This window comes from Podarcis pityusensis (assembly GCF_964106645.2).
Source record: "Podarcis pityusensis genome assembly, chromosome: 11".
Lineage (NCBI taxonomy): Eukaryota > Metazoa > Chordata > Lepidosauria > Squamata > Lacertidae > Podarcis > Podarcis pityusensis.
Genome location: NC_138036.1, coordinates 50,182,113 through 50,205,710, shown reverse-complemented (window position 1 = coordinate 50,205,710; position 23,598 = coordinate 50,182,113). Strand labels below are relative to the sequence as shown.

The window sequence follows — 23,598 nt, the reverse complement described above, 5'->3', positions numbered from 1 at the left end:
GCAGAGGGGTGACTAAATCTGCTCTGCCTGAGGAGGCAGTTGTAAAGCTTAGGAGCAGTCACCAAGAAGGCCCTATTTTGTGTCCCTGCCAGATAGGTCTCACTGCTGAGCTATGGTCCTTTCCTATAAACAGGGTTACCCAACTGTTTTGCCAAAGTGGTTATTTTACTGACTTAGGGGTGGAGCTAAAACATGGCCCATATAAGAGCCCTGGAGATTTTTTCTGCAGCCCTCAATGCTTCTCCCCACAGAAATATTTTGGCAGTAGCAGCAAAATTTTAATGTTTATAAAATGGCTCTGTTGCACATTGTACCACTGTCCCTGGTTAAATTACTGCAGAGCAACTGTTCCAAATGTCATCGTGCTCCCAAAGGTCCTGAAAAGTTGCTTGTGGCAAGCACTGCTGCAGCGCTCTCTGCTCTGGACAAGCCATTGTCTATATCTTTCTGCTGCTTCGCTGCGCAACAGTCCATTCTCTGAAGTTACAGATGCAACCACAGCTGGGAGAAGCAGAAAAGCAGCAGCCAAAGCGAGTGCCCCTCATTTATCGGGGTAATCTTGCTATTCATTTTAGAGGAATAATTTAAAGGCAATTTGGAGACATTAATTCGCCTGTATTCTGTGCAGCAGATGATCAGAAATGGCTTGTAGCAGGAAAAGTATGAAAGAATTGGCGCTGCATTTTTCAAGGACATCATATTGCCTTGTACTCAGGTTCCTGGACAAGTTCTTATCAATAGTTTTAACTGGACGGAGTGAGGGGTTCCATCCCTATAAAGCACACCCAGTCCAGAAAATTCTGTTGGCTGGCTAGTAGAGGAGCTCACTTGAAAATCTTCAAACCTCAGGTTTATGTCACAATCTGATCTCCACTAATTTGGGGCTTTATGAACCAGCATTTTCAATTAAGCCCAGTTGGCAGCCAGCACTTCTCTTGTAACAGAGAAGTCACATATTCTTCATAACTACTGCAGGTCAACAGTCTGGCTGCGGCGTTCTGGACCAGCTCAAGTTTCGGAACACTTTTCAAGGCAGTCCCACAGACAGCACATAAGAGTAATCCATTCAAGATGTAACTAAGGTATGTCATTATGACCAGATCTGACATTCCAAGGAATGGATGCAGTTTATTTTATTTACAGCATTTCTGGGTCACCAAATAACCAAGGATTTTGAGGCGTTTTGTACAAGTTAAAAACAACAAGTTGTTAATGCAGCAACCTCAGGTATGTGAAAATGCTCTTGGCCACTATTCCTACCTGGGCTTTTCAAGCTTGAAAAGAGGTCCAGGGTCACACCCAAACTGGATTTCCAAATCCTTAGAAATCCAGCCTCTCATTAGCATCAGTTCCTGTGTGTGTGTGTGTGTGTGTGAGAGAGAGAGAGAGAGAGAGAGAGAGAGCGTGCAAAATGGGCTAAATACAGGACTACACTCATTCAAATTTTTTATGTTAAAGAGAATATAATGTGCGCCCGCTTTTATTAATTCTAACTACCACAGAAAGTATCATTTTAATCCCATTTATTAGACTTGCAAATTGATTCCGTGCATACTTATTTGCAAGAAAGCTCTGCTGGTTTCAAGGGGGCTTGTGCCTAAGTAATGATCCACAGATTTGTAGCTTTCGTGACTAAAAAAGGAGTAACTGCCTCGTATCACCTTTCAGTTTTCAGTCTACCACTTTGGCAAATTTAGATTCCTCTAAATAGTTCCACAAGGCATAAGCAAATATCAATTGAGTATGACAACCCTTAATACTCCTAAATCTGGCTATTTTCCAAAATGTGCTTTCAGTTGCTGTCAGTTGTACCTATCGCGTTAGCACTTACAACTAAACCTGAAGCTTGGACTCTTGACTGGCAATTTTTTCTCTTCCAAAATAGAATTGATCCTTTGATAGATTGTAAGAGACAGCAGGCCCCACGGAGTCTTCATTGTTTCCACATTTTACAAAAGCAATTCAGAACCCTTTGTTTATGGGGGGGGGGACCTATTGATTTTACACAGTTGTATGTTTTGATACTTGTATCAATTAATTTTTTTAAGATTATAGTTTTTGTAATCAATTATTACAATTGTCAAACAAACTGATAACAGCTTGCAAACAACGACAACAACTAAGTAAGCTTGAGAACCACCGTTTAGGATGTGCAATGGGAAAAAAAATGCTGTTTTTATCTTTCATACCTTGGATTTAATTTTTAAACATTTCTGTCTTCTGAAAATCTTTAACCTGCACTTTGTTCATTTGGATTTAATTTCTTTGATTTTGGGTTTTCAATAAAGAAAATGGACATGGGAGAGGGAAGGTCTACCTCCTTGTGGACCACAATATGTTATTGTTCTACAGTTCGCCAGGGGCTGACTGGGGCTAATAGGAGTCCAAAATCATCTGAAAGGCCACAGGTTCTCCATCCGGAAAGTAATTACTTGCCTAAAGCTATTTAGTGACCCCAGTGTGACATTTGAACTGGGGTGTATTCCACACTCACAGTTTCTGTTTTGAATCTACGAAGAATATTTTTTTTAAAAGGAATAAAGTTTTCTATCTTTTTTGTCAAGTACATTTTACAATCACGGACAAAACAAAACTCACCTAAGTAACTGTGAGCAGGTTTTTCTTCCACAACCTTGATTCTTCTTGCCCCTGCAGGTATCACCAATGCTTCCACATAACCTAATTACAAGATGAAATATTCCATGTGATGTTCGTAATCAACAAACAGAAAAGATTCGTTTTAAAGAAATGCAATAGTGTTCATGTCTGATTTCCTCTTCTTGTTTATGAAGTTTTAGAATCACATTTGCCTCTCATTCTGCCAGTGTCTCTGGACTGACCCTCTGGAACCTAAATATATATATATATTTACTGTGTGCTTGGCACTGTCTTCTTATTGAATCAGCCAATATTAATTTATTGACTCTCCCTTGAGTTGGATAGTTCCCGGGTCAAGCAGAGAAGCAGAAGGGGTTGTCACCGGTGCAGACTCCATGGAGCCAGAAAACATAGGTGGGGGTGAAGACAGGGGGTAAGTGGGGAACCTTCACACTTCATGAAATATTTTCATGAATCTGCTTTTCTTTCTGGTCGGTGTCTGGAGCATCAATAACAGTCTGATCTGAATAGATACCATAGGGACTTGCAGGGCATTTAGCTCATAGATTAGTCACAAGGACAAAAATCTGGTGGCCAGCCATACAGTGGTACCTTGGTTCTCAAACTTAATCCATTCTGGAAGTCCGTTCCAAAACCAAAGCGTTCCAAAACCAAGGCACACTTTCCCATAGAATGCACATAGGCAAACTTGGCCCTCCAGATGTTTTGGGATAATTCCCATCATCCCTGACCACTGGTCCTGGTAGCTAGGGATGATGGGACAGATGTAGTCCCAAAACATCTGGACGGCTGAGTTTGCCTATGCCTGCCATAGGAAGTAATGCAAAATGGATTGATCCATTCCAGACTTTTCCAGACCCCTAAAACAGCAACTTAACATGACTTTTACTCTCTAACGAGACCATTGATCCATAAAATGAAAGCAATAAACAATGTACTGCAGTCACTCAATCAATCAGTCAGTAGATGAACTGGGTTACACACAGTCACAAAAACAAAACAAAAGAGCAGCAAATACAAAAACGCAAAATAAATAGCAAAAACAGACAGACCTCAGTGTAACACTCAAAACGGAAGTGTGGCACTCAAAATGGAGCACGTTTGGCTTCCCAAAAAAGTTTGCAAACCGGAACACTTACCGGTTTGCACTGTTTGGGTTCCAAGTTGTTTGAGTGGCAAGGTGTTTGGGAACCATGGTACCACTGTACTTCCAAGTAGGTGGAAGTGCCTGAGCAGTTAATACTGTTTGTTGACTTCTGCCTTCTGGACTAGCCAGAAGGCCATCTTGGCGGTTCCATTGTTAACAGGCAGGTTGTAAGCAATGCTGGACAATCCCTTCTCGCACAATGCAAAGTTCATGAATACCATAAATAAAATGGCTGTCGCCTGGTTCAACCCAGTGTGTGTTTTTGTCCTTTCTCTGACGCTGCCCCACTCTGGCAAAACCCTACCTCTTAGCTCATGCCTGTCATACGGACTTGGATTATGGCGGCGTGAAACTTTAATAGCTTGTTTAAATCCCACTGCGTTTCCACAAAGCTCCCAGAATGCTTGTATTTCCAGAGACCTCAATAATTAAAATTCCCTAATGGCTTTCTCCACACTGCTCGTGAAATAATATTCTTTCAACGTATTATTCCCTTTCAGCAATGTACATATACACTGTATAGTCAGAAGCCACCACAACCCACAAGTAAAACAAACAGCGACAACATAGCATCGTTGTTTGACATCTGTATCTTGTATCTCTCTCACCCAAATTTGTTACTGTCTGCTGATAATATAGTGTACTTTTTTTTACATTTCCGATTTCTACTAAATATTTTTACCCTAAACTGCATATAGTATGCGTGTGTCTTTATGTAAGATTCAGTAACAAGTAAGAGGGTTATGTCCTATGCCGGATATCATATTTTATTTCAATTAAACCATGTTTCCTGCAACTATAAATGGGTAGCATCCAAGAGACTCACAGATGATGTTCTCACCAATCTAATCCACAAATTTCATAATCTGCAGTGAGACTCATTCATAGATTCTAATTCCCTTCACGATCAGGCCACACACATCTAATGTGTCAATGAGATTACATAATACCCATGTGCCTTTAATATCAAGAACATAAGAATATAAGAAGATCCCTGCTGGATCAAACCAACATTCCTACATGAACAGTTACGTTTCAGAAATAAACTTCCAGTGTTTACTTTTCCCCACTGTGGGGGGGGGGGGAGGAAATTGGACTCCCAGATTTCCTTCCAGACTCTTCAGAAATGACTTGGCAAATTCTGAATAAAATTCTGAATAACCCTATCCAAAATAAACAAACATAAGGCATGTGTGTTATATGTCTATACAGTGATCTACAGTTGAATGAACACAAGAGGGTAAGGCATTCCTTCAAACATTTCTTTGGGCAGAAACCACAGCAATGACACTGATTCAATGAAAACAAATAGTGCTTTATCATTAAGACCACAGATAAGCACTGTGGTTGCAAATGTCCATTATGCACGCATAATTCTTGAAGAAATGAATGGGATTTGTAACCGTGTAACTAGGCATAGGATTGCAGTCAGTGTTTTTACAGCCTTTTAAGTTGTTTCCATTGAGAAATATGCACCCGGCAAGCTATTTCTGAAACTCAGGGAAAGGGGAGAGCTTCATAAAAACTGGCTACTGTGTTAAAACGGAGAGAAAAAGCCCGAGTGTTCATACACAATCCCTTTTGCATTTGTAAAGTCAGATTATGGCAAACATGCTTAAAATCTGGGGTCTACATTAGAAGGCATTTCTGTGGTTTACGTTAGTTATTAAAACAGGAAAACATTTTTCTTTCAACAAGTACTCAGCCATGTAACTGGAAAGATTTAAACAGATTTCCTTATGGATATTTATTTTTGCCAGTGTTTTATTGGTCAGTTTAAAATCTCTATAAATATAATTTCAATATCCAATCTCTCCAACTTTCTGTCTTCTGACTTAGACCTTCAGGGTAATTTGTGAATTTTGCCTCCCTTTGCCTAGATTATCTCCATCCTAGGACACAACCGCACCTGAAGACTCAAAGCATGTCTTTAATTTTATTTTCTGAACCCCTGTTTGATTTGGTATAGATTGTGATGTTTACTGCTTTTGAAACGTCTTGGCTTCTAATTCAGTTTTTTAAAATACTTGCTGAATTACTCTGAATATTGAAACCTAACAGTTCTGAAGACGCCTAAATTAAAGCCCCACTAATGGTCCTGTTTCAAAAATATATGCTTACAGCTGATGCTTGGGCTAGATATGGGAAATAGTGAAATAATTAAACTTATCACTTGCGTCTTGCAACAGAAAAGAGGAAAAATTCTTGATTTCTGGAAGAAGTGGACTAATTTTGTAAATAATTATGATAGGATATTTGATACACCCTATTTTCTCATGCTCTAGGTGACATTATGCGTGACTTCCAAGGGTCCAAGTGTCATTCTGCCAGCAAACCTCCAACTACGCCAGCAGAATATTACTTGGGCTGTATCCTGAGGCCCCCTCAGATGGCCTCACACTAAGCAAATGATTGCATCCCTAATGCAAAATTTAAAAATTCAAATTAAAAATGTTTGCTCTTCTGCAAAGTAACACACATCAGAATCTGGACAACTGTTTAGCTTCTCAGCTATTTCATTTAGGGGGGGGGGAATCATGTTAAGTATAAATATTGAATTCAATATATATTGAATCTTTGGATATTTGCTCCCTTTTCTTTCCTTCATTTAATGTTTGAGCATTGGAGAACTGCTAATCCAGATAAAGGTTTATGTTCAACTATGGTAAATAAACCCAGGTATCATGTATCAAAAAGTATGCAGTGGGGTTTACTAAATACTTGTTCCCATCTGTTCCTAATCACCCCCATCTCAGCAGTAATATGTCTGAAACTGGGTATAAGGAAAGCCTTTTCTTGCCCTTATCTGCTTATCATGAATGGAATGCTAGCACTTAATCAACACAAAATATGAAAAGGTACTAATCGATTTATCTAACGCAGAATGCTCATTACATTTACAAATTTCTGTAAAAAACCATTAAATTTGAAAGGTTGGGGGGTTTTTTTACCTGCTCCCCGAGTGTGATTAAAATCTCCTTTAACAACTCTGCACGATTTCCCATCTCCATTGCAGACGCCACAGTGGTCTTCCCACGCCAAAGATCCCAGGATGCCATCACACCCAAACTTCTGGAGGCGAAAAGGAAGCATCACGACATTTTCACGGAAGGCTTTACTGTGCCTCTCAATGTAGCTTGCAAGTATTAATATTACAATATAAGGAATTGACTCTGACGGCCAAAATAGACATGAAGTTAATGGTGTATCTGGTCTTACATGCTTGCCCATCCCCACTTTTTGTTAAATAGCAGTTGAGAAGGACTGGGGTGGGGTGGGGGACTTCTTAGCTTTCTTCTTCTGGACTGCCCCCCCCCCGTGGCTGCTAAGTGCCCCAATCCACTTGCATTCCTCTACAGCAGGGGTGTCCAACAGGTCGATCGCAATCTACTGGTAGATCCCCACAAGGTTTTGGTAGATCACAGGTCAATCTCTGGCTCCCTTTCCTCAGCATCGTTGAAACTGACTCCTGCCCTGCCCCCTCGTCCCACCCTCCATTGTTTTCTGATCAGTGGAAAGGAAGGCGGAGCTATCTCTCTGTGGCTGTTTTCATTCAAAGCGATATTATTGTGAGTGACTTTTCCCCTTAGACCCTTGCCTTTGAACCCCCACCCCCATGGAACTTCCCTCCTAAGAAAGTATTTGTATAAAAACCGGGCTTTCTTCCTCCCTAAAAAAAGCTCAAGAACTTTGACCTGAAACCCCCCCCCAAAAAAAAAAAACAGGGGTAGATCATTGCCAGATTTTAATTCTGAAAGTTGATTGCAGTCTCTCTGGAGTTAGCTATCCCTGCTCTACAGGACAGCACAGTTGGTAGAGCACGAGACTCTTAATCTCAGGCTCATGGGCTTGAGCCACACACTGGGCAAAGGATTCTGGCATTGCAGGGGGTTGGACTAGATGGCTCTCACGGTCCCTTCCAGCTCTACAATTCTATGATTCTTTGATTCCTAAGCAAGGAAAGGCAACAGTCACGCCTATCAGTCATTGGTTGCATCCATAACTCTTCTTAGGTCAATGGGGAAAGGAAAGAGAGATTCACGTAAAATAAAAAACTAATCCTAAAGGAAGCGACTAAAGGAACTGAAAACCCCCGATTGTTTAACAGCAAGAGATTAACACTGAAACCCTATACATTTTGCTCACAAGTAAGTTACATTTTCAATGAAGCTTACTCCCAGCTAAGTGGGCACAGAAGGGATAGGACTCCTGGACAGTTAAGTCCAGTCAAAGGTGACTATGGGGTTGCGGTGCCCATCTTGCTTCAAGCTGAGGGAGCCAGAGTTTGTCCGCAGGCAGCTTTCTGGGTCATGTGGCCAGCATGACTAAACCGCTTCTGGCACAACAGGAAACCAGAGCGCACGGAAACACCATTTACCTTGCTGCCGCAGCGGTACCTACTTAGACTTTTAAAGGTCATTTACTTTACTGAAGAATAAAAGCTCAGCAGAGATAGTCCTTCATCATGCTGTTGATGTGGTTGAAAGAGAAGTGGGCAGAACAGGATGCTTTTCCCTTCAAAGTATGCAGATGAGGAACAAGTCCCCCATCACAAGGAGGGACTATATACACTGATGTTAGCTTTAGTTTTAGGAAGATGCAGAACCCATAGAGACCAGAAAGAATGCATATGGCAAGTACTAAATTGCCCCCACCACCCCCATCCCACAAAGGCAGACTAAAGTTTAAAAGCAGGATTCAGGGATCCAAACATTCAAGAAATACTGCACAATAAATAGATATTAAAACCTGGCTTCTGAACGCTGATTTACCTGACATCTGCCATTCGCACATATATCCATTTCCTGATGACCACATGGAGTTCCATCCATCACTTTCTCCGTTACTAGTATAGGCTGGTCTTTTCCATTTGGAGAGCAAAACAATGCACAAGGTTTTTCTGTTCAAGTAAGTGGAAACCAGGTAAGCATGATGAACCTCATTTCGTAGATACAAAATTCTGCTTGTACTGGTTGCAATACCAAGCTACATTTCTGCTATATTCCAGATGGGAATTATGGACACCTCTTCAGATGTTTCACATCAGAGTTAGGTCAACATGCAAGGAAGGCAGCAGTGGGGAGCAAGCATGCAAACTCCAACCCTACCATGATCACCATACTGGTCACCTCCACAAGTTTGAAGGCAAATATTGGAGTCTCCTGTACTTATGGATGTTCTCTATGTGTTTTAGAACTCTGGAAAAACAGTACTTTGATCTCCAAGACATGGGCAGCAACGGAAAAGGACAGTTGGCATCCCACCTGAAGGATAGTTTTCAATTCTCCATTGAAAGGGCTTTCCCCATTGGCTTTCCCCAATGGCTGAAGGTGGACAGCAACCTGGGCAAGGCAGAACTGGGTGGGCTTAGTGCTGTATGACTGAGCTTTCACTGTCCTCCTCATCCAATGGAGGTTCTGCACTGGCATTTCTTTGAAAGATGTCCCTTCATCAAAGCAATCCAGAGAAGAAAGGGGAGACCAGGGGTTAGAGAGAACAGAGGAGGTGAAGGATCAGAGTGAATCCGGGGAAGGTGCCTAGAAGCTAGAGCAGGGTTCCCCAAACTTAGGTCTCCAGCTGTTTTTGGACTACAACTCCCATCAACCCTAGCTAGCAGGACCAGGGATCAGGAAAATGTAGTTCAAAAGCAGCTGGAGACCCAGGAAACACTGGGCTAGAAGATAGGCACAGGTAAAAGAAGAAGTGTATGAAAGAAGAGAGGGGAAAAACGTTTTCAAATAGGCCTGAAGAGAAGTAACAGCAGGAGCAAAAGGAAGCAAGCTAGCTGCTTATAACGGAGGCAGGAGCAGAACTGAATTCTGGCCATGCCTACTTCCCAAAAGATTGCTTCCTGTCTTCTGCCAGTGGGAGGAGCCATCAACCCAGCCCACCAACCTTTCACTGGGAATGGGGAAATAGCAATGGAAGGGGCAGAGCTAGATCCTGTTCTCTATTGCGTGTTTACTTAACTCTGATGCAGAGCACCCGAAGAGGGTTCGAGACATGCAGTATTAAAACGAGCGAGAGCTACACAAGATCGCAAACTCCCTCTCATTTTAGTAGGTTAAGCACGAGGAAAGCTCTCCTTCCAAGCAGACTTACTAAGGAAGGGCATACACTAAAACCTTCCTTGGTCTCCTGCAAAGAGAATGGATGGGTTGAGACATAAAAAGAGAGTAATTTTCAGTGAGGGACTCTTCCCAAATGAAAACAAATCAAGGGTACGCTTTGCCGGAGATGCACAAATGTTGGCTTGGCTTCCAAGCCAGATATTATTTATGGTGGCTGAGGATACCTCAACAATGTTCTCTGGAATTTGGGGGAAGGCAAGCATGCTCTCCAATAGCCTGCAGAAGGTAATAAAAGTTTATTTTGAGCAGCTGATGTATCTTCTTCTCTCCAAACCTCAACACAAATTAGAGAAGACCCTCTCAGTCCCTCAGTGCTCTTTCATGAGCAGAAGTTTGGGAGGAAAGGTCAACTCTTTAATTTGTGCTGCAGTTTGCTGAAATTAAGAAGCACTCATCTCTCCTTGCTGCTCAATAGAGAATCAAACCATTTTTATTAATTTTTTTACCTTCTGCAAACTGCAGAACAAGTGACAGCTCTGCAGAAGTGATTTGAGGGCTGCCGGAAGCCCTGCTCAGTGGGGACATGTCCCTGGCATGTGTTTAAAGCTTATTCAATTCACCTTAAATACAAAAGGATTAAAAGTTATTTTCTTGACCTCGTAACTAAAAATCTCTTTCCTAAACAACCACACTTGATACTCTGTCTGAATAATATCCGCATCAAATAAAAAGAAGAAATCAGTTTCATCCACACATCCCTTTGGTCCTTCGTTAATGGGACAAAAGTGGTTGTTACTGTAATCCAGTGATCTTTTCTTCTCCAGGTGTGGGAACTCTATTGGGGCATTTGTGTAGAATTGGCACACCCAAAAGAACCAAGTGATGAGAGCCTAACCCATCTTTTGAAAATGCAGGAGGTATAAGCGAATGCCATTTATTCACAATCAGAGATGTATCAATAGGACACTATTTTCTGTTAAATCTCTTAATAATTAATGGAATTTGCATGGCATAATCCATTGACAAAAAAAAAAGACTATATCAAAGCATAAATGCTGTCCTTCTAACTATTTGAGGCATTTAGGGCTCAAATCCTGCACTTTCTACGGGAGCAATTTTTTTTGTTTGCAGAGTCATACGCCACTGACATTCACGTGAACTGTGTGAATTTCTGTTTCAAATCTTATCAGCCTCTTATCACTTGGTTCAGGTTATGATAGGACACTGTCCTAAACATTAAACACGGGGGGGGGGGGGGGGAAATTGAGCCTCATCAAATATAAAGAAGTTAGATAAAATCTGTAGGTGAAATCTACATTTCATTTAATAAACGGTTGGTTAATTCATAGCATTGTGACATATCCTCAAATACTAGCATAGCTTAATGTCATGAGTGTTATTCATCTTCAGGCTTTACATTAACAGAACAAAAACAGCTATTTTCTTTGTAGAAAAGGCATATGATAATTTGAAGCCAATGCATCTGTAGAGTTGATAATGTTCACATTCCAAACAGGGTATTATGTAAAATACTTCTATTTTTTTAGACCATCAGACTAGGACCATTGGTTCATCAAACTCAGAATTGTCTACAACAGGGCTCAGTAACAATCTGGCTGATGGGCCAGATCCTGATTTTCCTCACCTCCCATAGGCCACAGTGATAGATGGGCCTGTCAATCCCCAGACTCCACTATGCTGCCAGATAACTGAACCTCAAAAGGAAAGAATGGGATGAACTCATTAAGGATGCTCCTATTTCTTCCTTTATTCTTTTGTGTCCCAGCTTGAAGATGCAAACGAACATTTTTTCCTTTGGAGTCTGTGTTGAGTTCAAGCCTTCCCCAACCTGATGCTCTCAAGACAATTTGGACTATAGCCCGCCCTCCTGCCAGCTGCAGCTGATAGGACTTGTAGTCCAAAACTTACATAAGGCACACAGTTGGGGAATGCTACAATATACAAAGGATTTAGGTTTGGCAATCCGTATGTTGGATTTTAAAGAACGTATTCCATGACCAACTAAGATATACATTAGTTGCGGTTGCTTGCCAAAATACAGTGCAAGGTATGTAAAACATTTGAATGCTAAAAGCCATGCTTCCTCCTTCTCCTTTGAAAAAGTCCACAGTCTTTCTTCTTATTTCTTTTGTGTACCCGGCCTGACAAGTATGAAACTGGATTACACAGAGATAGGCTCACTGTAGTATTATGTAAACTGAAATTATTACATTAAAAAAAAGAAGACGACTTGAGTCGTCAGGTTGTTTTTTTGCTTACATGTACAGAGCAAAATATCCTCTTGAATTATATACATGGAACCTTACAAAAGAACAATATGAATCGACTCTCTGTGCCCCTTCCACAGCAAAAAGACTGATACTGATGAATTGGAAAAATAAAAATGCAGCTCCCGTCTACGATTGGATTGAAGACTTATACAAACTCGCAACGTATGAACATCTTGCATATAAACGCAGACTTGCCATGAGCAAATTCAATGATATTTGGAATCCATTCTTACAAATACTGTAATAGATTAAGATCTGGTAAAGTACAATAGCAGTCTTCAGATAGGTAGCCTTGCTGGTCTGACGCAGTAAATAATAATAATAATATTTTTAAAAAAAAAATCCAAAGAAGTGTGCATGCACACGAAAGCTTATACCAGAACAAACTTAATTTGTCTATAAGGTGCGACGGGACAATTTTTTTAATTTTTATTTTAATAGCAATCTTGTAAAGTATACAGTTTTGGGTTTCCCCCCCTCCCCCCTTATTTTCCTTTCCACATGGGATCTGCTTCTCTTTTTCTCTCTCTCTCTTTTATTTATGTCTCCCCACGTTCAGTGCACATGTAATTATGTACTTTTTGAACTTTCAGTAAAGATGTTTATTTATTTATTTTTAAAAAGATTGTCTTTTTTTGCTAATGTGTGAATCACTTGCAGTAGCATAACACATATCAGCACAATGCTAGCAGCAGAAATGTGAGATAGGCTTACCTTCGTCAATAGCAGCCTGCCACTGGTGGATATGTTTCTGATATGATGCCCTTACACTGAAGACCTGACATTGCCAGTCCCTGAACGCAGGCACTCCAGGGGGACAAGAGGGATTCTCACATATTTTGTACTGTATTCTGGAACCATGGCATTCCCCCGCTTCATGAGCTGGACTAGGGAAGACAAAACCAAAATAGTAAACTTGTTTGCAGGGGATATTTTGAGGACCTTATACAGCAGGAACAGATTGCTTTAAGGTACTCAAGGAAAAAGGGAAATCTAGACCAGGGGTCAGCAAACTTTTTCAGCAGGGGGCCGGTCCACTGTCCCTAAGACCTTGTGGGGGGCCGAGCTATATTTTTTGGGGGAAAATATGAATGGATTCCTATGTCCCACAAATAATCCAGAGATGCATTTTAAAGAAAAGCACACATTCCACTCATGTAAAAACACCAGGCAGGCTCCACAAGTAACCCAGATATGCCTTTTAAATAAAAGGGCACATTCTACTCATGTAAAAACATGCTGATTCCCAGACCGTCCGTGGGCCAGATTTAGAAAGTGATTGGGCTGGATCCGGCCCCCGTGCCTTAGTTTGCCTACCCATGATCTAGACCAGACTTTCTCAACCTGTGGGTCCCCAGATGTTGTGGAACTACAACTCCCATCACCCCTAGCTAGCAAGGCCAGAGCTCAGGGATGATGGGAGTTGTAGTCCAACAACATCTGGGGACCCACAGGTTGAGAACCGCTGATCTAGACGGTAACTAATGGCAGGCTCAAATGGCAACTGTCTTGAGGTCATCTTCAGCAGGAACATTATTGCCCCAAACTAGAGGTGAGTGAAACCATTCAGAATAGGCAAGCCTTCCTCCTTCCATCACAGATTATAAGAGAGAGAAGAGTGTTGCATTTGGAGTCCCTGCACATGCAGTGAAAGGACTCGTGTGCAGAGAAGGGTAACCAAGATGATCAAAGGTCTGGAAACCAAGCCTTATGATGAAAGGTTGAAGGAGCTGGGTATGTTTAACTTGGAAAAAAGGAGACTGAGAGGAGATATGATAGCCATCTTCAAATATCTCAATGAATATCTCAAATATCACAAGCGAATAAGCTTGTTTTCTCCTGCTCTGGATGGTAGGACTCAAACCAGTGGCTTCAAGTTACAAGAAAGGAGATTCCGACTAAACATCAGGAAGAACTTTCAGACTGCAAGAGCTGTTCGGCAGTGGAACGGTCTCCCTTGGGAGGTTGTGGACTCTCCTTCCTTGGAGCTTAATAACAGAGGTTGGATGGCCATCTTTCATGAATGCTTTAGCTGAGATTCCTGCATTGCAGGGGTTTGGATGAGATGACTCTTGGGATCCCTTCCAACACCACAATTCTATGATTCTATGACAGTTTTCATAGATCATGGGGAGAATTCAATATTACATTCTTCTGATCATTCTGTCTGCACAAACTTTTCTGCTTACCAGATGGCTCCTAGTACGTTTCCGAGCACAATTCAAGGTGTTGGTGCTGACCTTTAAAGCCCTAAACGGCCTTGGCCCAGTATACCTTAAGGAGCATCTCCACCCCCTTCATTCAGCCCGGACACTGAGGTCCAGCTCCGAGGGTCTTCTGGCGGCTCCCTCACTGTGAAGCTACATGGAACAAGGCAGAGAGCCTTCTTGGTAGTGGTGCCCACCCTGTGGAACACCCTCCCATCAGATGTCAAGGAAATAAACAACTATCTGACTTTTAGAAGACATCTGAAGACAGCCCTGTTTAGGGAAGTTTTTAATGTTTGATGGCATTATTATTATTATTATTATTATTATTATTATTATTCTGTTGGGAGCCAGCCAGAGTGACTGAGGAAACCCAGCCAGATGGGCGGGGTATAAATTATTATTATTATTATTGAACAACCCCGGCTCTCCTCCCTCTGTGCAATGTTCTGGGGGTTCTTCTGACCCTTCAGAGCAGATTTGGGGGAGCTGCAGTGGTTGGAGGGGGAAGCCCTGTTGCATGAACGGGATCCCCTACCCTGGCTTCCTCTTGGGTTGGTTGAATCTGGGCCACGGTTTCCACAGTGCATAGCTGGTTTATGGCTAATGTGTATCCAAGCTCCGTGGTTACAGGCCTCTTATTTATACTCTGTTGTGAACAAGAAACAGAATTACAATTGGAGAATTGAGGGGATAGGGCTAAGTAGACAATATTTGGTTTCATTCATTAACCACGTTAATTAGTTCAGCCTGATTTGTGTTGGGGTCTGGGGGGGGGAACAAGGTGTCCCCCACCTCAATGTCCCCTGGGTGCAGCCCCTCGACTTCCAACGTTCACGCATTTAGCATGGATGTAAAAAGAGGACTTCTAAGAACATTCTGCTAAACACACTTAGAAGACTTGTAATTGCAAGCCCTGCGTTATGGTTTTCAATTGCTTATTATATCCTAACCCGGGATGGCTTGTGACGAAGGAGAGGCTAGAAAGAGTTTCGGCAAATAAAGAAGACTTGCCAATATGTAGTGCATCTGGGCGCAACCAGGTTGGTACAGCTATATTAGTAAATAATATTGCAAGGACAAAAAAAAAAGCTGCAGCTGTTGTTATCTACCCTGAGCATCTACGCTGTCGGCTGCTGACTCCAGTGTTGCAGGTTCTGCTGCAAGTGGTCCATGCGCTCCATTCACCCTCCATGCGTCCAGCGAATGATGTCCTACTGGTACATTCTCCAGCCTTGCACCACTATTTAAAAAGTCAATTTTCAGATTAATGTGTGTACTGTATGTATGTATGTGTGTATAGGGGACACATGAGCAATAATTCATTGCAATAATTCTGTTCAAACCATATGCCACATCGAAAGGGTAACCATTTTAGCTCTGATCCAGCACCTGTATACATGCAAACAGCTCTCTGTATTCTCAGCTCACTACTTAGAAGGAAAACCAGAACCAAAAAGGAAATTGTCAGGTCCCACAACTGCTTCTCTGCCCATTTTGATGGGAGTGCAAGGCTAACATTGGAATACATAATGCACATCTCATTCCCCTTCTCCCTCAAACCTACTATTGGGATGAATCCTGTAACATTTCATGCCTATTGACAAAGCTATCATATTCCTAAAGTCTGGGCATTCGGTACTCAAAGGGACTTTCACATTTTCTTTTTGGAAGTCTCGTTTTCCCCCATTGGTGTAGAATGACTGTGCTTCCTGTTAATCAAGTAGTAATAGGACAATTGGAGTTGGGGTAGAAATTTCTACAGTTCACATTTTACTACAAACCAACTGAGTTTGCATTTCCCAAACCAATATGCAAACCAAAATACAGCTGTTTTTCAAATCCACACTGAATTTGTGTTAAAATTTATGTTCAAGTTCTAAAAAAAAAAAAAAAAAAATGCATACAAAGGGTTCATAGTAGTGGGAAAGTGCACACAGAAATGTGTATATTTGTGAAAGTAATGTACAAAAATATTTTCCAGAAGCACAATCTAAAATACTGTATTTAGAAATGAAGCATTTTAGGAGTTATGGTACATACTACGTAGTTAAGGCTTAGCCTAACTTGACCTGGTTATCTTAGAATTTGAGGTCCATGTAATCCATTGTGGGGACATCATGGCTGCAAATTATATATATATATATCCCATATATGTCTGTGTGTGTGTGTGTGTGTGTGTGTGTGTATCCCATATATATCCCATATATATGTGTGTGTGTGTGTGTGTGTATGTGTGTGTATATATATATATATATATATATATATATATATATAACAGTGGTGCCTCGCAAGACGAAAAGAATCCGTTCTGGGAGTCTCTTCGTCTAGCGGTTTTTTCGTCTTGCGAAGCAAGCCCATTGACGGATTAGCGGATTAGCGCTATTAGCGCTATTAGTGGCTTTTAGCGGCTTTTAGCGGCTTTTAGCTGCTTATCAGCTTATCGGATAAGCAGATAAGCGGCTTAGCGACTTAGAAAAAGAGGGGGAAAAGGGGGGGAAAAACCCAGGAACTCGCAAGACATTTTCGTCTTGCGAAGCAAGCCCATAGCAGATTCGTTTTGCGAGGCACCTCCAAAACGGAAAACTCTTTCGTCTAGCGAGTTTTCCGTCTTGCGAGGCATTCGTCTTGCGGGGCACCACTGTATATATATATATGGGAATGCCGTAATGCATGTAAACAGCTTGACCTGTGACTTGGACCCATCGCATGACAGGAACACACCTTCCCGTTTGCTCTGGCGCTGGCAGGAAGGCTTCCTCTGCCATTGGGCCCTGTCAACTTGCCTAGCTACCTAATAGCAGCCATTTTAAGCCTCTGCGAAGAAACTGAGTTTGGGCAGAAACCAGGCATATTGCCCTGGAGTGGGGGGTTACACTGACCCAAGTATGTATATTTAGCAATCTCAGTCACTCCAGTTTGGACAAGCACAGAGACAAAGCAGACACCTTACTTGCACTTGCTTCAATTTAAATCTATGTGCCTGCCTGACCTTTCGTTCCCACTGAAAATATATATGGATTTTCTTCACTTTATGACTGCACATAGTCAAAAGCATGCACAGCTTGTGCAAGACTCATGAATGTTTCCCATTAAAGAGTTATTTTTATGCTACTGTTATAATAAACTAGGACAATAATTCCGGACGAATAATACGGTGCTTTGGGAATTCTTAATAGGCACTTGAGATGCATTTGGTAACATAAGTTTTTAAACATCTTTGTATTAAAAAGACATACAAGTGCAAAATCCATCAGACAGATACGTTACGAGGATTTATAATATTCTGGGGTGAGGCTTTGGGAGTAGCAGCAACTTGACTGATTACAGTAATCCAGAAATAAGGGAGCCGGTTTGTCAGATAAATGTGACCAACAACTTTCCCATTGATTTTAATACTTTTGGATTTCGCACAATACTATTTATTTCATTCACTTGCATTTTCCTTCTGAAAAAGGGATCTCAGTTTCAAGTACTGGATGTGCTTCATAATGGAATGAGAAAACGAGGTGCCAGTTTTTATCCTGCAGCATGACCATAAAGAAGTATTTTTATTCTATTATAAAATATAGTTGTATGAAATTGCCATGCATAATACACACGCAGAAGCATTTGAAATTGGGTCAGGAATACAGAAAGAGTAATACATTGCATGCACAGGGGAAAAAAGACAACCTATTTCTTACAGCCTAATAAATGTGTTATCCTGAAGTTCTCGTCTTACGCATTTCATCATGGGCCAAAGAATTACTGGGAAAGATACTAGAGTCCCATTGTATATCAGTGATGGCTTCAATAGTTAAATCAATCGATTTGTTAGAGAAAATGAAACTTAAAAACTTTTTAATCAACAAAAGGTCGACCCAATTAACTGGGCTTCAGATTAATTCAAGAACCTTTCAAACCTGCCGTTGGTAAGCAGCGGCGTAGCGTGGGTTGTCAGCACCCGGGGCAAGGCAAGTAATTTGCGCCCCCTAACCCCTAACCTGCCGCCGCTGCCAGCTTCTTCTTGCTGCTGCCTGGGCTGGTCTGGTGTGGTTCTCTCCCGCGCTCAGCGCTGCGCTGGGCGGTCGCTGCACTGTCCCTCCCCCAGATAGTCCCTCGCTCTCTCTCTGCACCGCATGCCTGGCACCCACCCCCTCCATAGTGGGCGGCGACCCAGCGGCTCGGCTCGGATTCGCACAGCCAGCACTGCAGTGAGAGAGAGTGAGTGAGCCAGGTAGGGGCAGAGAGCTGCGAGTGCGAGCGCGCGGCCCCCCCCAGATGTTGCGCCCGGTGCGGCCGGCCCCCCCTGCACCCCCCACGCTACGCCACTGTTGGTAAGTACTATTTAAACAGTCACTATCTATACAGAAATGAATTTCTCTTCAAAGATGATGCCCACTCTGCCATATGCACACGCCATTTAAAAGCAAAGAAAGCATGCTTTTTTTTTTTTGCTTCACAATCCAATTGGCGGGTTTTACACTCCAGAATTAAGGTCAGGAAAAAAACTGCGAAACAACCAACCAAAAAGCCGCTACACAAATGTGACTTCCTTAGAGTAAGGTTGCAATGTACCTTTCCACTGTCACAATCAGTTCCATCCATTGGTGGGTCCAGCTTAGTTTTGCATTCCTTCTCCCCTTCCACCTTGCACCATAATCCAGTGCAAATAACATGCTGGGGAGGAAAACAGACAGTAAGAATGTAAAAGTTAGTATTTAAGTCCCGTTCCGTGCCCAATAAGCACAGGATGCCATTGACCGGTGGTGCTGTGGCCCATAGATTGCAGCAAAATACTAGGCAAGTGTAGTGGTTCTAGGGGTTGCTCGTGTGTAAGCCGGTGCAAACACCTGGCTGGGTTGCCTGAGTGAACCTTTTCTGTCCGGACAGCCACTCACCCGTGGCTGTCTCAATTGCTGGCAGAATCCGTCAGTGGGCGTTTCTTAAACTTCTTCCAGCAAAGAAGCTCTTTGACGCCTAGTCTCCTCCTACTCTCTCTGCGCGAAAGCCTTCTGCGCAAGGAGGGCGTAGGCAGCGGAGGACCGCTACTCTCCCCGCTGGTCCCCGGCAAGGAGTCATGGGACCGCCTCGCCGCTTCCCCCATCTGCCCCCCTTCTCCACTGGTGCTACGCTGATTCTCTTCCCCAGAAGATGGGCTGCCTCTCCCAATCCCGGGACGCTCTCTGGAATCCCTCTGGATTTTGCTCTCTCCCTCTGGCACTGATGGCAGTTCCCTGACAGCAAGGTTTTGCCCAGTATCCTCTCCGTGTGATGGGCTCATGGGGAAAAGCTGTCCCGTGAGCCCTTGCTGAAGAGGGGTAAAGGTAAAGGGACCCCAGACAGTTAAGTCCAGTCGTGACTGACTCTGGGGTTGTGGTGCTCATCTTGCTTTATTGGCCGAGGGAGCCGGCGTACAGCTTCCGGGTGATGTGGCCAGCATGACTAAGCTGCTTCTGGTGAACCAGAGCAGCGCATGGAAACGCCGTTTACCTTCCCGCTGGAGCGGTACCTATTTATCTATTTGCACTTTGATGTGGTTTCGAACTGCTAGGTTGGCAGGAGCAGGGACTGAGCAACGAGAGCTCACCCTGTCGCAGGGATCCAAACCGCCAACCTTCTGAACGGCAAGCCCTAGGCTCTGTGGTTTAACCCACAGCGCCACCCGCGTCTTCTTCTTCTTCTTCTTCTTCTTCTTCTTCTTCTTCTTCTTCTTCTTCTTCTTCTTGGAATTTATATACTGCCCTATACCCAGGGGTCCCAGGGCAGTTCACAGAATAATGAATATAATGAGTCTGCCTGGGCAAAAGTGCTTTGTCTATTTCACGAGAAAGTGGCTGCTTTTAAAGGCAATAAACAGAATGTGATCGAACTCTGCCAAGATTGGATATAAATAAAAACTATGCTTTGGTCACAGAATAAAATCTGTGCACTCAAGTCATGGATGCTGTAGATCACAATTCAAAACGAGGAAGGAATTCCCAACTAGCTCATGTAAATTTTAAAAATGCACTGGTTTCTCTTTCCATCTTCTGCCATCCTAATCCCACTCATGCCAAGGATTCAGGCATGGTTATGGTAATTAGCTAGTATTCTGGCTCCTGGAAATACAAGTTTAGGCTTAAGAGCTAGAGATGGATGAGGTCCTCATGGATCACACTTAATTGGCTTGAACATGAGCCAAGCTTGTTGTTTAGTCGTGTTCGACTCTTCGTGACCCCATGGACCAAATCAGGAACTAGGCTGGCCTCATTCACTCTCCCTGACAAAAATCAACTGAAATCTATTTCTTCACTGATTTCAAACTTTGAGGTAGCTGCAGCCCGGAGAATGGCTGAAGGGCAAACTTTTGTGTGGGTTACCGTTCCCCCCCCCCCAGATGTTTTTGGGGCCGGCCAGCCAGGAATATACTCACTGCTTCTGTATATCTTAAGCAATATATGCAGCTAGGTTTATATTCAGAGATAACTGCTAGAGATAATTGCTCTTTCTGTGTATTTTGATCCTTCTAGCTTTATCCTTCTGGCCTGACGTTGCCTGTAAAATCAGCTGTGATATTAGATAAAACTCTTAATATATTTCCTCTACAATCTGACTCTGGGTCTTATTCAAAAACCAGGAATTTTTCTCCTCAGTGACAGAAATTCTAGCTCAGTTACAGCAGCCTTGTTTTTCTAAAAACAGCAGAACTGGGAAGGGGGCGAAGGAAAGGGTCAAATCTGCTTCACCTTAGGAATACACAGCAATCTTCTTGCCACAAAACACCTGACCTTTATAAACTGAAAAATGCAAGGGAGGATGGGAACAATTTAAGGTAGCTGTGGGTAGCTAATAAGAGTAAACATTTTGGAACCACTCTATATTTCTTATTTTTCAACCCCTCGTTGTTATGGAACACAAAAAGCCAACGAATGGATGTAATAGCTAGTGGATAAATTAAAATGTGTCATCATTGTTACCTGCATTTCTTGGCAGAAAGAGGCCGTTGGTCCAAAGAGAATTTGACACTGTTCATCTGCAGTGTATGTCATCCCTGGCAGTTTTGAAGGAATAATCACAGAGTTAAGGCTCTGGGGATTTGTCTGTAGCAAACAGTTACTGGCCTTTGACCTGGCAGTATAAAGAGGTTTAGAAGTTGGTGAATAGTAATAGAGGCTGGTTATTGTACTGACATAAAACATGCACACACTACAAAGAAGGAATTATACATCTTAAAGTGAACGCTTAGAGAACCATTCTGTTTCATTTAGTGAAACGCTAAGGTTTTAAATTAGTGTAAAGGTTGAACTAACAAATTATGACCATGAACTTGCATAATTCACATATTGTTTCAAATTAACCAGCTATTCAATATAAATTGGGTGGGGGGAATAAAAATAAAACAAACAAAATCTAATGGAAGAGATTTCCCTTGTAAAGATACATCAATTAAGCCAGGTGAACATCTGCATTTAATTCCTATTTTTTTGCACACAGTCCCTAATCCAACCCAACACATGGGCAGGCCTCATTGTTGGATCCAGACTCCTGCCAGAGAATTCATGAACAGTATTTTCTGGGCCTTCTATGCTGGATTGGACCATTAGCTTGCTCTCTAATATTCCAAAAATGAACATTGAATGAAATTGCTCTGCCCCATTTTGAACAGACGTGTCTTTGAACATAAGGTAAAGGATCCCTGGACGGTTAAGTCCAGTCAAAGGCGACTATGGGGTTGTGGTGATCATCTTGCTTTCAGGCCAAGGGAGCCGCCATTTGTCCACAAACAGCTTTCTGGGTCATGTGGCCAGCAGGAGACTCAACCGCTTGTGGAGCAATGGGATACTGTGACGGAAGCCAGAGCGCATGGAAATGCCATTTACCTTCCCACCACAGTGGTACCTATTTATCTACTTGCACTGGCATGCTTTCGAACTGCTAGGTTGGCAGGAGCTGGGACTGAGCAACGAGAGCTCACCCTGTCGCAGGGATTCGAACCACCAACCTTCTGATTCACAAGCCCAAGAGGCTCAGTGGTTTAGACCACAGCGACACCAGCGTCCCATCTTGAATATAAGAACCTTTATTGTAAAATACAAAGAATCACAGAATTGTAGAGTTGGAAGGGACTCCTAGGGTCATTTAGTCCAACGCCCTGCAATCTCAACCACATCATACATGACAGGTGTCCGTCCAACCTCTGAAAAGTAGGTGGTTGAGCAGTTCCACCTTCTCTCTGTCACCCAACAGCCTTTCTCCATCTTCTCCACACAAGGGACCTCCTACTTGCTTGTTCTTCCTCTCGCTTTGAACATAGCTGAGTAAACCTTTAAAAATTGATCTGGTGGAACGCTCTGTCACAAGAGACTAGGGCCCTGCAGGACTTGATATCTTTCCGCAGGGCCTGCAAGACAGAGCTGTTCCACCAGGCCTTTGGCCAGGGCACAGCCTGATTCCCTCCTTTGGTAATCCTCACAGAACTCTAGCCCAATGGTTGCCATTAATCTGATTTGAATTAATTTTATAATGAAATGATTTTAGAATGTGTTATCATTTTACTGTTGTTAGCCGCTCTGAGCCTGGCTTCAGCTAGGCAGGGCGGGATATAGATAAAATTTATTTATTTATTTATATTTCTATCCTCTTCCTTCAATTAGCTCTCATGTTCTCTTGCTGGATAATCCAATAATACTGAAAGCTGAGATACCACACTTTCAAAACTGTTCAACAGTACCTATTGAACCTGATACAGAAGCTGCTGCAGGGTGCTGAAAACTTGGCATGTCTGAAATTTATAGCCATCAAAGAAAATAAATGAATAGATGTAAAAGCTGACATTAAGCAATTCCACTTCTTGAATGAATTACCTGAGAAATCTTTCCAGATCTTCCCTGCTGCACCGGGACCAGGAAACATCTCCAAGATTCTGCCCTTTGATCCATTCTCCAGACATGATATGGAGACCATCTGCACAAGATGGGTGGTCATTGTCATGATTTATTCCCATGCTAAAAATGTGAAAGCATTGAAAGTAGAGCTTATTTTAAGAGGGAAATATAGAAATAGTTTTTAAACTGCTCACAGAAAGGCAGTAGTTTCCTCCTCCCTTTCAAAATAGACATACCATGTTTTTCACTCTATAAGATGCACCAGACCACAAGACGCACCTAGTCTTTGGAGGAGGAAAACAAGAAAAAATATATTCTGAATCTCAGAAGCCAGAACAGCAAGGGGGATCGCTGCGCAGGGAAAGCAGAAATCCCTCTTGCTGTTCTGGCTTCTGGGATAGCTGCGCAGCCTGC

The 23,598-nt window shown here is 42.5% G+C and overlaps 1 protein-coding gene across 2 annotated transcripts in view; it reads right to left on the bottom strand.

Annotated features, from left to right (window-relative positions):
* Window positions 1-23,598, bottom strand: part of ADAMTS19 (ADAM metallopeptidase with thrombospondin type 1 motif 19) — a 128,646-nt gene that overhangs the window by 28,366 nt on the left and 76,682 nt on the right. For both annotated transcript variants that reach the window (XM_080972349.1, XM_080972348.1), the window contains exons 9-16: window positions 23,164-23,304; window positions 21,277-21,427; window positions 18,896-18,997; window positions 15,448-15,578; window positions 12,843-13,015; window positions 8,539-8,666; window positions 6,718-6,838; window positions 2,599-2,679 (exon numbers count right to left, since the gene is read on the bottom strand). In XM_080972349.1, coding sequence (XP_080828475.1) covers window positions 2,599-2,679; window positions 6,718-6,838; window positions 8,539-8,666; window positions 12,843-13,015; window positions 15,448-15,578; window positions 18,896-18,997; window positions 21,277-21,427; window positions 23,164-23,304 — 1,028 coding nt within the window. The remainder of the gene's footprint in view (window positions 1-2,598; window positions 2,680-6,717; window positions 6,839-8,538; window positions 8,667-12,842; window positions 13,016-15,447; window positions 15,579-18,895; window positions 18,998-21,276; window positions 21,428-23,163; window positions 23,305-23,598) is intronic.